The sequence below is a fragment of the Ipomoea nil genome, unplaced genomic scaffold (genome assembly GCF_001879475.1).
Source record: "Ipomoea nil cultivar Tokyo-kokei standard unplaced genomic scaffold, Asagao_1.1 scaffold2975, whole genome shotgun sequence".
Lineage (NCBI taxonomy): Eukaryota > Viridiplantae > Streptophyta > Magnoliopsida > Solanales > Convolvulaceae > Ipomoea > Ipomoea nil.
In genome coordinates this window covers 2832428-2848227 of record NW_017619403.1, presented here as the reverse complement: position 1 = coordinate 2848227, position 15800 = coordinate 2832428, and the positions used below count along the sequence as shown (strand labels likewise).

Genomic DNA, 15800 nt, shown 5'->3' with positions numbered 1-15800 from the left:
TTATGAAAGACATGATATTTATAGGAAATTAAAATAATTATTACTATTTAACTTTTAAAAAATTGACCGTTGCCAATGTCTTGAGTAGAAATTTGTTTTCTTTTTCCATTTTTATATTATAGTCATGTTGTGCTCCGCTCCTCCCAAACAAAAATAGAGACTTATTCTTGCTTTCCCAATGAAGGAAGAATCGTCGGAAATTTGGCTATTGCCATTGGCAACGGCTTTTGCCACTTATGAGTGAGCTTAATGCTGATAAAGTGATGCGCAGTAGAAAGCGAATTAACACCCATAGAACCGGAGGAAGTAACGACAGCTTTAAAAAGAGTCCGCTCAGAAGAAACCTGAAAATTGAATTTCGAAAATCATTTTATGGATTTTCCGTGTTTAGACACTCAAGGAAAACAAAATCAAAAGAAAATGTCCATTCTGGTCCATGAAAAAAAGGACCCAATTGGACTAAAAATTGTCTTCCTAATTTTTATTCAAAAGATATTTTTCAGATTCCTTATTTTTAATCTCTCTTCCATCTCTTCTCTTTTTAGTTAGTTTTGGCATTATTATTATTATTACCACAACTACAACCACCACCACACCACAACACAATTATAGCATCACCACCTCCACCTCCACCACCATCAGCACTGCCACACAACCACAACCACCATCACCAACACCACGACCACCATAGCCACTACTACTATCACCACACCAAGCACCACCACTAATAGCACAACCACAAACACCGACACCACTATCACCACCACCACTACCATCACCAATACCACCACAAATAATACCATACCACCACACCACCACCATCACTTCATATTATTATTAGTATTATAACAAATAATATGTTCATTTTCAAGAAAATGAATCAAATAAAAAAATGTAATTTCTTTAACTTTCCGTTAAACAAAAAAATGACAGTTTTCTAACATGTCATGTTGGTTTTAGGACTTTTGGAAGCCCACCGAGGGTCAACACAATCGGATTTAGGTGGTAAATCACCGGGAAAACATAAAGAAAATGAATAATTTGTGTTGTTGGAATGTAGAATGTAAAAAATAGATAGGAAAAGAATATGAACGCAATGATTTTTACATGGAAATCGAAAGGAAAACTACGGGTCCCTTTTTGGGCGGTGCCCAGCCTAAATTCACTACTATTTTGTTGTGTGATTGTTTGTACATGTTTGTGTAGGGAGGGAGCTATATTTGTACATAGAGATGAGATATTCTTGTTGAGAGAATGAAGCCTTCCTTGTGGTAAAAATGAAGTCTTTTTGTGTGAGGAAGAGTGATATGGGAAGAGTGGTGTGAAAAGAGTAATATGGGAAGATTCCTTCCACTTGAGAAAAAATCTTATTTGGCCTCCTTCTCTTGTTCTCCACCCCTTTTATATCAGGAGAGTGAGTGATTATAAGGACCGTTGGGTCATTAGTGGGGAATTTATGAGTAATAATGGGTGGTTTAATAGGGTAGTAAATATGTGGTTTAGTGGGGATTAATGGGAAATAATGTTTTGACAAGGAGATTATACAATTTCAGAGGTAATTAGGAGGACTTATGAGTAGTTAATAGGGTTGTAAAGAGATATTTATTTTGGGGTTATGAAGGGGTGTTGGGTGTTTGACCGGAATTAGGCGGTTCGATTCGGGTTCTTATATTCAGTATCCATCAAGCTCCAAACACTTAAAAACTAAAATATGTTTTAAAAATGAATCATTTTTTGAAAATCATTTTTCGAAAAACGTTTTGTAAGTGTTCAAACAGATCCTTAATCTAAAAGTATTGTTCCAACGTTTTGTAAGTGTTCAAACACAAAACGTTTTTAGCATGTTTTGTTCACGAAATAGATTGTGAATATAATAACATTTTAGTAATAAATACATTTCATCATTTGGTAAGTTATTTTATTCCAATAAATAATGTATTTTTTCATCATTTGGAATACATAGGGAGTGCTTCCCAGGCATACAACAAAAACAACTACTCCATCTCATGAATGAGACGCAAACTAACAATTCCTAAACTGATCATTGTGCACCAAATTCACGCAATCAGGAGGGGAGTGCCAAACTCCACCCATCCCTGGCTGCAATTAGCATCCAAAAAGGCAAAAAAGTCGATAAACATGAACACGAACATGAACATGCTTTCTACTTTTTACTTTCCCCTGAATCTCTTGGAAATGATCTATTCTCCCTAGAAGGAGATTACTATTTCGTCGGGAAAACAATGTTGGAGTGTAAAATTCGCCGTAACAAGAGCCTCACGCATCTCCGGCTTTGGACATTTGCGAGAGCCGGCTAGGCGGCCTCATCTGGAAATCGACTCGACGCCGGAGAGTGTGCGAGGACGGTCGAATGTGAACCGCTAGAGCTCTCTTCGCTAATAAATCGTTCTCCACAGTGCCGATCCTCACGACCGAGCTCTTCCTACCGGATCTCCGCGTATACAAATGTTGATTCGAGAGATACGGCGTCGTCTGACCGTGACCCCGATGTTTGTGAAGGCTACACCGGAACGATCCCGGATGGATCGTCGGCGAGCACATACAGGTTCTCTTCTGATTCGATTTTCGCGGCGAAACGGTAAGAGAGAATCGCACGGAAGGCGACGGGGAGTGATTGACCCGGTTGGGCGATATGGATCGAGTCAATAGACTGCCATGTCGGGTTGATGATGCGGAGGAGGAGCAGAAGCGATCTGACGGCGGTAATGAGCGGTGAAAGTGGTGATGGAATTCTGGACGGTGGGATTTATCTCTAGACGATGACGGGCCCAGAAGAAACATTTTTAAAAGAAAAAAGAAAAATTATTAGAGAGCCGTTTGGCTCTCATTTTAAGCAACACCTCGAAACGGGCGATGCTCAGGCTATATAGGAGCTGGAGCGGGTGGCACATTTGTAATTAACATGCATTTCGGAGCCTTAATCGCTCCAGGTTTCAGATTACAATGGAGGCGGGTCAAGTTTCCAAAACCGATATTTCTTACCTCACTTCCCCTCTGCACCGTTCCATTCACGCGCCATGCCTAATCTATTATATTTATATATTAACTAGGCCTGCATGGGTAGCTCAACTGGTCATAGAGGTGAAACTTTGGAAGAATGACCAGGGATTGAATCTCACCAGTGGCAGTATGGGAGCAACCTCTTAAAGTGAGGGGGGCTCCTTGTGCGCAGTGAGCACTAATTTTTTTTTTTTTTGTGCGATGCCCAATATTAATACATTATATTAAAATTTTAAATTTATTTAGATTTTAGATATTTAAATTATTCTAAATAATATAATAATAATAATGTAAATTATTTTTATAAATTTGATATTTATATTTTATGTAATAATTAACATATAACTCAAATATATATGGATGTGTATATATTATTATTAATGAAGAAGATAAGAAAATATATGGTGGATGCATGTGCATGGTAACAATGGTGGAAAATATACGGAAGTTATAACAGTAGGGGTATTTTTGTCTAAAATATTTTAATGTACAACCTTTATAGAATAATGTACAAAAAAACTTAACGGAAAAAACAGACATAAATCAGGGGTATAACTTTCATTCACACTTATTATGTTCTTAGATTAGATATAAGAGTTAATGACTGATTTGGTCCTCCGACTATTGTGAAACTACCGATTTGGTCTTCGACTATAATTCTTACCCAATTAAGTCCTCAACTTTTCAATTTTTACTCGATTTCGTCCCCTGTCTCTTTTACCGTGAACCTTCTGTCTTCCCAGGGATAATAATGTAAATACACACAGAGAGATGTGGAAGTGTCGTTGCAGGTGGCAGTGAGCTCCACACTTCTAATCGTCTCCTTGCAGGCTTCTAATCTCTTCCCTTGGTTGAAGCCCAGGCATGAGAGAACCCCGCTAATATAAACAATTAATATTGACACTTATTTTTGCGTATTGCCATCGCACATAAAAAATATTATATTATACTAGTATTTTTTTATGCGCGATGCGCAAAAAATAGGTGCCCAATAAAAATTAATACATTATATTAAAATTTAAAAATTTATTTAGATTTTAGATATTTAAATTATTCTAAATAATAATAATAATAATGTAAATCATTTTTATAAATTTGATATTTATATTTTATGTAATAATTAATATATAACTCAAATATACAATGTTTATAGATTATTATTAATGAAGAAGATAAGAAAATATATGGTGAATGCATGTGCATAGTAACAATAGTGAAAAAGATAACGAAAATTATAACTGTAAATATATGTTTATCCAAAATATTATATAATACAACTTTTATAGCATAATGTATAAAAAAATGTAACAGAAAAATAAACATAAATAAATGGTATAACATTCATTCACAATTATTAGTTTTTAGATATTTAATAGCAAGCTTAATTGTTCATTTTTGGAGTCTCAACATTCATTACCTCCCTCAAATTTAAAAAATAAAATAAAAAATCTTCTTTTTAATAGTTATTTTTTTTTTTTTTTTGGTGCAGTCACCAATTTACAAGAATTATATTATAAACTAGTATTTTTTATGGCGATGCGCAAAAAATAGGTGCCCAAGATTAATACATTATATTAAAATTTTAAATATTTAAATTATTCTAAATAATAATAACGATAATAATAATAATAATAATGTAAATCATTTTTATATATTTGATATTTATATTTTATGTAATAATTAACATATAACTCAAATATATAATGTGTATATAATATTATTAATGAAGAAGATAAGAAAATATATGATTGATGCATGTGCATGGTAACAATAAGATAACAGAAGTTATAACGGTAGGGGTATGTTTGTCCAAAATATTTTAATGTACAACTTTTATAGCATAATGTACAAAAAAACTTAACGGAAAAAACGGACATAAATCAGGGGTATAACTTTCATTCATACTTATTATGTTTTTAGATATTTTTTATTGATTATCATTTTAAAAATTATAATTGTAATTACAATTATTACTTTTTGTATTTCAATTAAAAATGTCAAAATTAAATTTAATTCATAGTGAAATTTGCTCCTTTATTGTATGTATGAACAAGGTAGTATCTATTCCACCATTGGGGTTTGAACCTATGACCATCTATTTGGAATGATAATCAGGATGCCATCACATTACATGGTAATTTAAATATTAAAATTAAATTTGATTAATAATTATAAAATTAAATTCATATAATATGCTATTAAAATTATATACTACATTAAATAAACTACATTGCATAATTTTTTTTTAAAAAAAAGAAATTAACAACAAAATTAGATTAAAAATTGTTTTAACAAAGATATTAAAAAAAAAAAAGATGGGTTTGCATACTATTATTTAAAAAAAAAGTAAATAAAAAAACAATTCAAACGGTCCGCCTAATGGGGAAGTACACGGTGAGAGAAGCTGAGGCCATTTGTATCCGGGAAGCTCTAACATGGATGAAGGGAACAGGAATGGGAGATGTAGATGTTGAGACTGATTCTCAGTTAGTTTATTATGCTTTAAATTCAGACTCTTATTTTTCTGCTTTTGGTTTGGTTATAGATGATGTAAAGGAATTAGCATCCAGTATTCATGGTGTTAATTTCTCCTGCGTAAAGCGATCTGCGAATCGTGCTGCCCACACTATTGCGAGGGAAGCCGTTTCTGAGTCAGGTTGCGGGGAATGGTTTGATGTACCGCCCCTGTGTCTTGTGGAATCTCTTTCTTCTGATTTAATGAATTAAGCCTTTTATCTCAAAAAAAAAAAAAAAAAAAAAAAAAAAAAAAAAAACAATTCAAACTAGCCACTAGCTAGCGGACACCTTAAAGCGCCTTGCAGGTGTGCATTTAAACACACGTTTCACTTATATATATATATATATATATATATATATATATATATATATATATATGCCAGAAAAAAGTTTCTCAAAAAACCCATCCCCTATTAAAAAGTCTCCCCAATTTTTGCACCCAAAAAATCACACACGGGTTACTCTTATATTCTCATATTTGTTCCTAAGAAAACTTAAGAAGTGTTTGATTCAAAAGATGTTTTCAAGTAGTGCAATATTTTTAAGAATGTGAGAGGAACGTAATTTTCATAAAGATTTTTAATAGATCACATTTTAACAGTGTCTTTTTTTTTTTTTTTTAAAGGACGTTCTAACAGTGTCAATAGTACTAAAAAAGACTCAAGTAAATACAACTGTAATATCAGCAATCATCTATGAATAAATCATTTTGAATTTAATTGTACATTTTACTTTGTTAAGGAATCTTAATAGACATATTTCATTTTTTTTTTTTAAATAGGAGGCTCAATTGCACTATTCATTTTACATGGAATTTTATTTAACCATTTGTTCTTTATGTACTTAATTTTTAGTATTTTTAAATTTAATTTTTTTCTTTAATAGTAAATTTAATATAATTTTTATACATATAAATCTGATACTTATACTAACTTGATATTAGTAAAAAAATTATTTGTAAATAAATTTAGTTAATCCTAATTAACTGAATCAAACTTGATATTATGAAAAAAAAAAAATTATTTGCAAATAAATTTAGTTAAGCCTAATTAACTTAACCAAACACGTATGAGAGTCATATGCTATTAATTGAACATTATTAACGAAGTGCATGTAGAGCTATAGATGCATTTGAGTAGGAACAACTGTCCTAGATATTTGGTACACATACCCATCAAAGGTTTGAAAATGTAGATGTGACAAACACAAAATCTTTGAACTTAGCCACCTTTGGGTTAGCAGAAAATGAGGACTGAGTCAGCAAAACCAAAACCAATCCTCCTAAAATGACAATCAATGATAACGACAGCAATGCCGAGCATATAATATATAACCATAAATGTGCAATTCAACTATCAGTTTAAGCTTTTAGTTCAGATGGAGCACATGCTTCAATTAGTAATACTGAAATAAGAACACAGAAACTTGAGGCTCCAAAAACATTATGATCCTTTGGTTACATAAAATTGTAATTCTTTGTCTGACTATGATATTCACACCATGAATGTATGTCAAGATCAATACCCTTGAGTATCCTAGTAGTTAATATGCAAGTGTTCATAATTACCTTAACAATCATCATTTACTTTGGGAAGGAGTGCCCAACCCGGATCTCGCGTCTACAAGTTTGGTGTACTTACGGTGGCGTCTCTCTCTGGCGTAGACTACCCAGAATATGAGCGAGAACATCACGGCAGCCGATGCCAGAGCCAGCCCGATGTAGACCCACTTGCTGTACTTGCTCAAATCGGGGCAATGATCGTCGTGTATCACATTGAACGTACCTCGAAGGAAAGTGCAGTCGAGAAGTTCAGTGAGGAATGGACCATAGTGGTATAGACCGCCACTGATGTTAACCGCAGTGTTCATCTGCCCGTACAGATCAGGCGTTAAACGCCCCACTGTGGTGCACACATTCTTCGCCGAAACTTTACAGACATAACTCTTCCAAACCTAGATTAATAAAAACAACATATGTTACCTTAAAGTTCACTTGGTTAACAACTTAATGCTACAATCCTTGTTTCTAAAACGAAATTATGTACCTCGGTTGCGTTACTGAACTCAACCTCGCCAGCAGCACACTTTCGATCTGTCTTGTCAGAGTTAAATGGATTGCAGAGGCTAGGCACCAACGGACCGGATTGATTGTACCAAGCGGGTGAACCGGTTGGCATGTTAACGTTAGACACATTGTTTATGATCCTGTTAACGACCCCAACCATCTGGAATGTCACCTCTTTGCTTTCGGACAGCACAGCTCGAGCAGCTTGAGGGTCTACACACGGAATAATATCATCCAACGCGGTATGAGCCTCCGGGTGCTTAGCCCATTGATCCATCGCAACACAAGTGTCTCCGACCACGCTAAAACACAGAGAAAAATATTAATTGTTGGACAAAGGCCAGTGAAGGGCCAAATCCAGCACCCTGGCTCTCGAAAATGTGACAGTATATAAGGAAATAAAGTTGCGCCTTCAACGCTTGATTCTAACATTAATCAAGTTTGGTAATAACTAGAGAAGTATATAATTGCGGGAGGACTTACTTGTGAAGAACTAAAAATACACCGCTCAAGAAAAAAGTTGCTGCAATGAGAATCCATCCTAGGATCACCAGACTGCAGGAAATGAAACGATTTTACGATAACAAAGTGTATCTTAAGCGAAATGGGAAGTAGATGCTTGTGGCGAAGCTTACATGTACACGAGAAATTGCAGGCCAAGGATAGACAATACTGCACCAAATTTAAAAAAGAATTAGCTCAACCGAGATGATTGATAGTAATATTAACTACAAATTTTCACTACTGGAAATTATGGAATTTCCAACCACCTGAAAGTGATCTTAAATCAAGTTGAAAGCAAAAAGTGGTCGGAAATAGCAACAAAGGTTTTTCCGGATACCAAGAGTGGTCAGAACAAGACTTTTGACTTGATTTAAGATCACTTTCAGGTGGTCGGAAATTCCATAATTTCCAGTAGTGTTTGTCTAAGGGAACGCAAATCTTACAGAAACCAAGAGCGGCCAAGCCAAGCATAACGGCAGCCAAAATTATGAGAGTCTGACTCCTGCAAAACAACTACGCCTTCATAATAGTTCAATTGAAGTGGTTTAAAGAGAATATAACAAAGTACTTACACCACATCTATAACACGTAAGATGTCCCTCTTGTTGTTCCGGGTTTCCGTTTCGAGAGTGTTAGCAGCAGAGTTGATGGTGTCATCAACCCTATCGATGCTGTTCTGAACATCTTTCGGGAGAAAAATTTGAGCAACTCCCGTACTTTTGGCCACAGCCAGAACACTCGACACGTTTCTTAGTTTGTAGACCGTGGAATCTGCTTGGGCCACAACAAAGTCCATCGTGTCTCTTGTACTACCGTAAAACTTGTCTTGTCCAGTATACAGAACCGCAGAGCCAATGCTGAAGCACATTTAGTACGAAATAAGTTCGAATAAAAACAATCTCGAGTGATATATATTACGGGTAAGTGCAATCCAGGAAGATCAGAAGCCATTACATTGCAGCAACAGTAAATAACGCCAGAAAGGCAAGTGAAAGTGCATAAGCACTTCGGGAGTAACCATAACGAGTTTTCCCGCAGCAGCAACAGCAAAGACAGACTAACAGCAACGCAACGCCAAATCCCAAAAACCAAACAGCAGCGATGAAGAAAAGCGGGGCACCAGTAAAAGCCACAGACTGCATAAAAAATTCGAAATCAAATATTATATTACAGAAAGTTTATACATTGTAAGCTGGGACCTTAAGAAAAAGACACCAGAAAACAGACAAACCAAGTAAGGGGGTTGAGCAATTCAACATTCGGTTTAAAATGCAAGAAAAACACAAGAAAAAGAACAAAAGAGTTTCGAAAAGCACAACAAATTCTCTAAAGTTTAGTTTAGACGCTTTTCAATTAGCTACATCTATGACTGAAACATTAAGAAGCCGGCACATAGTACACATAATGATATGACAAAGACACCTAAACATAAACAAACCACATTAAAACACACAAACTGGGAAACATTAATTAGTATTACCAAAACATCAAGAATGCTGAAACAGTTGACATTTGCAAAAGAATGGATTTTTATATATTTCAAAGGGAACAATACTTACAGACATGTAATGGTCATTACTGATATTCCATCCACCAGTATAGTAGTTTAGCTTGTCAGATGGGTCTTTCCTGTGTGTTCTATCTGCAGCGAGTATCAAGGATGAATTTCCACCATTGTTGTCCTGTAAAAGTGACCTTCCATTTCCCCTAGAAACTGCACCACTATTGCTCCCATCAACCACACCTACTCTCAACAAACACAGAAAACCAATCTGTTTTCATAAATAATCCACTAACTAGCAACAAACAAGCAAAATCGGATACCCTTGTTCACAAATTCTTGAAAAAAAACTAAACCCAAAACTGGAAATTACACACCCACTAAGAGCAAACGGCCAAAAACACAACTTTTTTGTTCATAAATACTCCCCTGATGAGTTCTCTAAGAACCCAAAAATGTGAATTGCCAAACAACACAGATATTGGTAAATGCATATATAAAAGACTTGCCTGGAATGGGAGTAGATTCAATGTGATCAATCACAGAAGCTAACCCAACTGGAGACAAAAGGGTTATGAAGAATATGAACAGAAAAGAGGGTAAACGGGAGATTTGATTGCTTGAGAGCATGGCTGTTTACTTGTTTAGTGTTTACCCGAGGATTAAAACACTCTAAATTCTTGTATTGGGTATTGTTTTTCACTATTTTCTTGACTTTATACGGGAAAAGAAAAGAAGCTCAGTGGTCTCTTCAGGAAGGAAGCCAAAAAGGGAATTCAGAATTCTTGCCGTGTGTGTTTAATGTATATATATACACATATATACTATTGTAGAAGCAGTATGACGTGTTTGAGGAAACTGGCGTTGCACGTCTTTGATTCCGCGGTTTGGATCCATGTTTTTTGAGGTACGACCACCTTGGAACTCTTCAGAGAGAAAACAAAAATCTTATCTTCAGGAAATCCAATGGAAAATGAAAACAGGAAAAAGAACAAAAATGTCTCCAAAGTGACGAAAGTCCTAACAAATAAAGATGATGAGTCGTTGAGACTTTGAAAGATTGGGAAAGAAAACCATTATCATTAATCTTTTTATTAGATAAAATAGAGACGTGATAAGTCATGAAAAAAAAAAAAAAAAAAAAAAACTAATCCATTCAACTTCCAAAAGGTTGAACCCCAAGGCACCCCACACCCCGACCCAGGATGTAAATCATGATAACTTAACTGAACATGAACTACAGAGGCTAGACATGTGCTCACTGCACAAGAAACCCCCCTCACTTTGAGATGTTGCTCCACACTGTCGCTGGTGAAAAAAACTAATCCATGATTCCATGAATAGATAATAGGGAGGGATATTGTTACATAAATAAAAAATTTGCACTAAATTTTTGTCGCTAATTGACTTGACAAATGGATTGAGTCCTTCATGCGCGCATCAATAATAGAGTCTGATAAGTGAGTTGATTGTGTGACTTGCGATTTACTTCTATAGTGACTTTTGAGGCGGATTTTGTAAGTATAAGATTAATTCAGCAAATTTTAGGATAATCTATACAATTGTTAATTGTAGGAGCGGAAGCATTTTCGTTATAAATTATATTACAATGCCAACTAATTCAATGAGTAAACATGTATATCTTTTAGAATAGGGATATCAACGGGGCGAGGTGGGGGCGGGAGACATACCCCCCATCCCCGTCCCCGACTTTTTCCCCATTCCCCGTCCCCATCCCCATCCCCGCCGGGGAATGAAAAATTCCCCCCATCCCCATCCCCACGGGGATTATTCGGGGACGGGGAATCCCCACCCCGTTAACAAGTTATAAAAAAAATAAAAATTAAACATTAAAAAACATTTAAATAAATAACGCATATATATTCATCCCCAACTCAAAGTTGTATTCAATATTTTACAATTAAACATTTTATTTAAATATGCATGACATACAATGACAAGAATACTTCTAAAATTATATATATTGTATACAAAGTACTACATTTGTGTGTGTTGTGTGGCAATATATATATATATATATATATATATATATATATATATATATATATATATATATATACATATATCGGGGACGGGGCGGGGCGGGGAGAGTACTCCCCATCCCCGCTCCCGTCCCCGGCGGGGAATTCAAAATTGTCCCCATTCCCATCCCCAATCCCCTATTTCTGTCCCAATCCCCGTCCCCGTAGGGGCGGGGAATCGGGTTCCCCGTCGGATGCGGGTTCAATTGACATCCCTATTTTAGAATAACAATCTTACCATAATTGTTCGATCTCCACTAATGTGAATGGAGCAAATTATTTGGCCAGTCTCCTACCACTTAGTGTGCTGATAGTAGGGACAAAGGATTAGTCTTCTGACTATTGGCTGGAGGGATACCTTTGGGCAACCAAAAAAAAAAATTGACACATCTGTTACTATTTTAAATGGGTTGGGTGGTATGGCACATCTGTTACCATTTTAAATAGGTGATCAGAGGATCAAACTTCGATGGTGGTACATTGACTCTTTGAGTTGAAAAAAATTGAGAAAGTATAAAAAGACTTGTAAAGAGTGTTTAAAAAAAAGATAAATTATTACTTTCATTATTGCCCTCAAAGATTGTTATTTTGGAGCATTCCCAGAGGGCTTAGACTCGTTGATATTTTCGTATAATTTTTCCTCATGTTTTAATTAGAATTCTTTAATCACAATTTTGATTTTAATTTTCATGTTTGAACTAACGTCACCAAAGTGTAAGGGAATGAAATGACTTTTCTGAATAGAAGGTCATGAACTAATTTGAACTCTAGTATAAACAAATATTATATTATAATAGGATTAGTAATATTAAAAAAAAGTGCGTGAATATTAATTTAAATTGTTCAAATTAATGAACATATTTGTGACAAAAAAGATGAAAGTAAGGAGGATTTTTTATTTTTATTTTTAAATAAATTTTATAGTAAATGCTAATTGAGAGATAGGTGTAACGGCAAGCTGGCATAATGTAGAATTTCAAAGGTTTTATTATATATTCATATTAATGATAATTAAGGTTAATTATTTATATTGCTTGATTAGTCAAATGTTGTGACGCGTTTTCTCGTGGCGTAAGTTATAATTCGGCGATTCCTTCTTCTCCCTAATTCGGCGATTCCTCTTCGGACAGGCTGAGTATGCTTTGATTTAGAATGAAGCAAGTGGCAATATCAACAAACATATTATAACAATTAAAAGTATTCTTCTTTTTAAATTTTCTATAGATTACAAATCGATAGTTGAGATAATTTTAAAGTCAAACTACAATTTTTATTAAATAAAAATTACTAAGGAAAATGGTCAAATAATCCCTCCAACTTTATACAAAAGTGTAATTAGCCTCTCAAACTTTTAAAAAGTGTAATTAGACACTCCAACTAGCAATTTTAATGTATTGAAACCCTAGAATTAATTAATGACCTACAATAAAGCATGTCACTTGCAGGTAATCGTCCGCTAGCTTCATTCGAACATAAGGCGGCCACATTTGGATCGCATTCTCTTTGGAAAAGGCGATCAAAGTGGTCACCTCCGCCGCCAGAGAAGGCGACCAAGTGTGCTCTTGGGGTTGAGGATTCAATCTTTTGAGAGAAGAAGGATTAGTTTAACATAAGTTAAGATACCTAATATATCAAAAAAAAAAAATTATTTACCCTTGTCATTTAAGATTTTTAATTGATTTTCTATACAATAATCTAACTAAATATTTATGAAAAAGACCAAAATCACCACTTTGAGAATAACTTATGGATTGAAATTCTGTGACTAAATGCATCATTTTTGAGCAAATTTTATTTTTAATTTTTGACTATTGTGACATTGTCATATTTAATTTTGTCATCATTGACTTTTATTTATTTTTTGCAATTACTTATCTATTTAAATTTTATCATTTAATTGTTTAATAAATAGGACTAACATGTAATTTCACCATTTAAATGTATAAAATGTACAAAAGTTGAAAGAAAAAAAAAAAGTGAAAAATTATATCCAATAGGGTACTAAGTAATGACCCATGTCATGCCAATCCACACCATACAAAATTCAATTGTATGTAGTAAGTTTAGTAAAGAAAACAATCCTTTGGTTGATAGGTTTTAGAACACTACTATGGATTTCAAATACTCCTTAATTGGAAAATACATACTCAAATTAAATAAGGGTATCATCCCATTTCATTCTCTTATTCCATGATTATTGATAATCATTTCCATTGCACCCTACTATCAAACATGCAAAATACTTTCACCAAATCTCATTACTATTACCAAGTATTTGATACACATTCCGATTCCAATTCTTATGTGCGAACCAAACACACCCTAAGTGTGTTGATTTTAGGTAGAACAGTAATTCCAATCATTATATCGTGCGCCCTAAAAAATTTTCTACTTCGTATGTACAGAATTGTATAGTAGAATACACATAAACTACTCACATAATCTAACATAATACATAATACACATAAATTCTTAACATAATACATATAAACTCTTACACATAATACACATAAACTCTTAACATAATACACATAAACACAAAAAAATAAAACTGTAACGAGATTGAACGGACGAAACGATATCCGTCACGTTAATTCTCCCAACTTATAGAAACGACATGATTTTAGGTTAGGACGTATAATGCATTATGCATCCTGGTGCACGATATAATTTGCCCAGTAATTCATTCCCCTTTAAATGCATTTTAGAAAGGAAGACATAAGCCCAAGCCCTTAAATGCATTATAGAAAGGAAGACATAAGCCCAAGCCTGTTTTTCATCAACTTAGTCCAATACTGGGCCTTGGAATACATTCTCAAACTAATAATAATGCACTAATAAGTAGAAATGGCCCAAAAATTTAGCAATGACAAATTATATTGGGCAATTTATATCGTGGACGATGGTCCATATTATCAATTGTTGGACTCGTGTCCAAAATGCAGTGTGAACACGGTAAGAGTGTCACTAGTGGCATCATTATTTTTAAGTTATTTATTTATTTATTTTATAATTTCAGACCGCTTCGTTATAGGAACATATGTTCATAATTTTATCACTATATGTTCATAACTGTAAGTTCATAATGTCAGAGCTCTGTGTTCATAATTTCATAATTGTACATTCATACTTCCATAATTGTACATTCATAATTCCGTAACTGTACATTCATAATTCAATAACTGTAAATTCATAATTTTCGAAGCTTTATGTTCACAATTTTAGAGCTCTATGTTCATAATGTCAGAGCTCTGTGTTCATAATTCCATAACTGTACATTCATACTTCTATAACTGTACATTCATAATTTCGTAACTGTACATTCATAATTCAATAACTGTAAATTCATAATTTTCGAAGCTCTATGTTCACAATTTTAGAGCTCTATGTTCATAATTTTATCACTATATGTTCATAATTGTAAGTTCATAATGTCAGAGCTCTGTGTTCATAATTCCATAATTGCATAACTGTACATTCATAATTGCATAACTGTACATTCATAATTCCACAAACGAATAACACTGTTAACGGCGAGACAAAATCAATTTTTTTTTTAACTGGAATTCCGCGTTTTCCCTAAAAACGACACAAGCGTATGCTATATTTACTTTATTTCAAGTACATAATACATACGCTAAAGGTACATACTTGCATAACATGAGACATAGAAACGCATAACACAAGACACATACGCATGCTTTAATAAAAAAAAAAAAACAAAAAAAAACCCTGTAACGTGAATTGAACAACGGTCGCCGTCAAAATTAAAATTCAAAACTATGTCGTTTAGGACCAAGGTCCACGATATAACCATTGATTATGTTGTGGACCATGAGCTATATTACAATGTGGACAATGAATAAATGTATATTTTTAATATATTGAATATACAGTATTTGTGTATTGAAGGTTTATTATTTGGTAGTATACAAAATAATTAATGTACTTTCAGCGTTCAAATAATGTACTTTTAAAAAATGAATCTTATACCAATGGTCTACCTTACCAGATGAATCATGGTTCATGGTATAATGATTGTTTGACAATTGTTTTGACCATATAATGCTCTTGTTCAGGAGTTGTACTTCGGAGTGTCATACTTGTATGCAAGGAGCTGAGAACTGAGAAGAACACATTCATATTATTT

The 15800-nt window shown here is 34.0% G+C and overlaps 1 protein-coding gene across 1 annotated transcript; it reads right to left on the bottom strand.

Annotated features, from left to right (window-relative positions):
- Nucleotides 1–6913: 6913 nt before the first annotated feature.
- LOC109163104 lies at nt 6914–10596 on the bottom strand. The gene is made up of 9 exons (XM_019311826.1): nt 10118–10596; nt 9667–9851; nt 9062–9243; nt 8680–8964; nt 8551–8609; nt 8239–8275; nt 8087–8158; nt 7584–7905; nt 6914–7491 (listed from the first exon to the last, which is right to left on the bottom strand). Exons 1-9 carry the CDS (start codon nt 10236–10238, stop codon nt 7117–7119), a joined length of 1638 nt encoding a protein of 545 aa, XP_019167371.1. The 5' UTR covers nt 10239–10596; the 3' UTR covers nt 6914–7116.
- Between the last annotated feature and the right edge of the window lie 5204 nt (nt 10597–15800).

Coding starts and splice junctions, on each gene's coding strand:
- LOC109163104 (XM_019311826.1), bottom strand. CDS start 10,238: ATGCTCTCAAGCAATCAAATCTCCCGTTTACCCTCTTTTCTGTTCATA. Junction 9,244..9,666: donor GTAATGACCATTACATGTCT/GTAAGTATTGTT, acceptor TTTTTTATGCAG/TCTGTGGCTTTTACTGGTGC. Junction 8,276..8,550: donor CTTGGCCGCTCTTGGTTTCT/GTAAGATTTGCG, acceptor AATTTGGTGCAG/TATTGTCTATCCTTGGCCTG.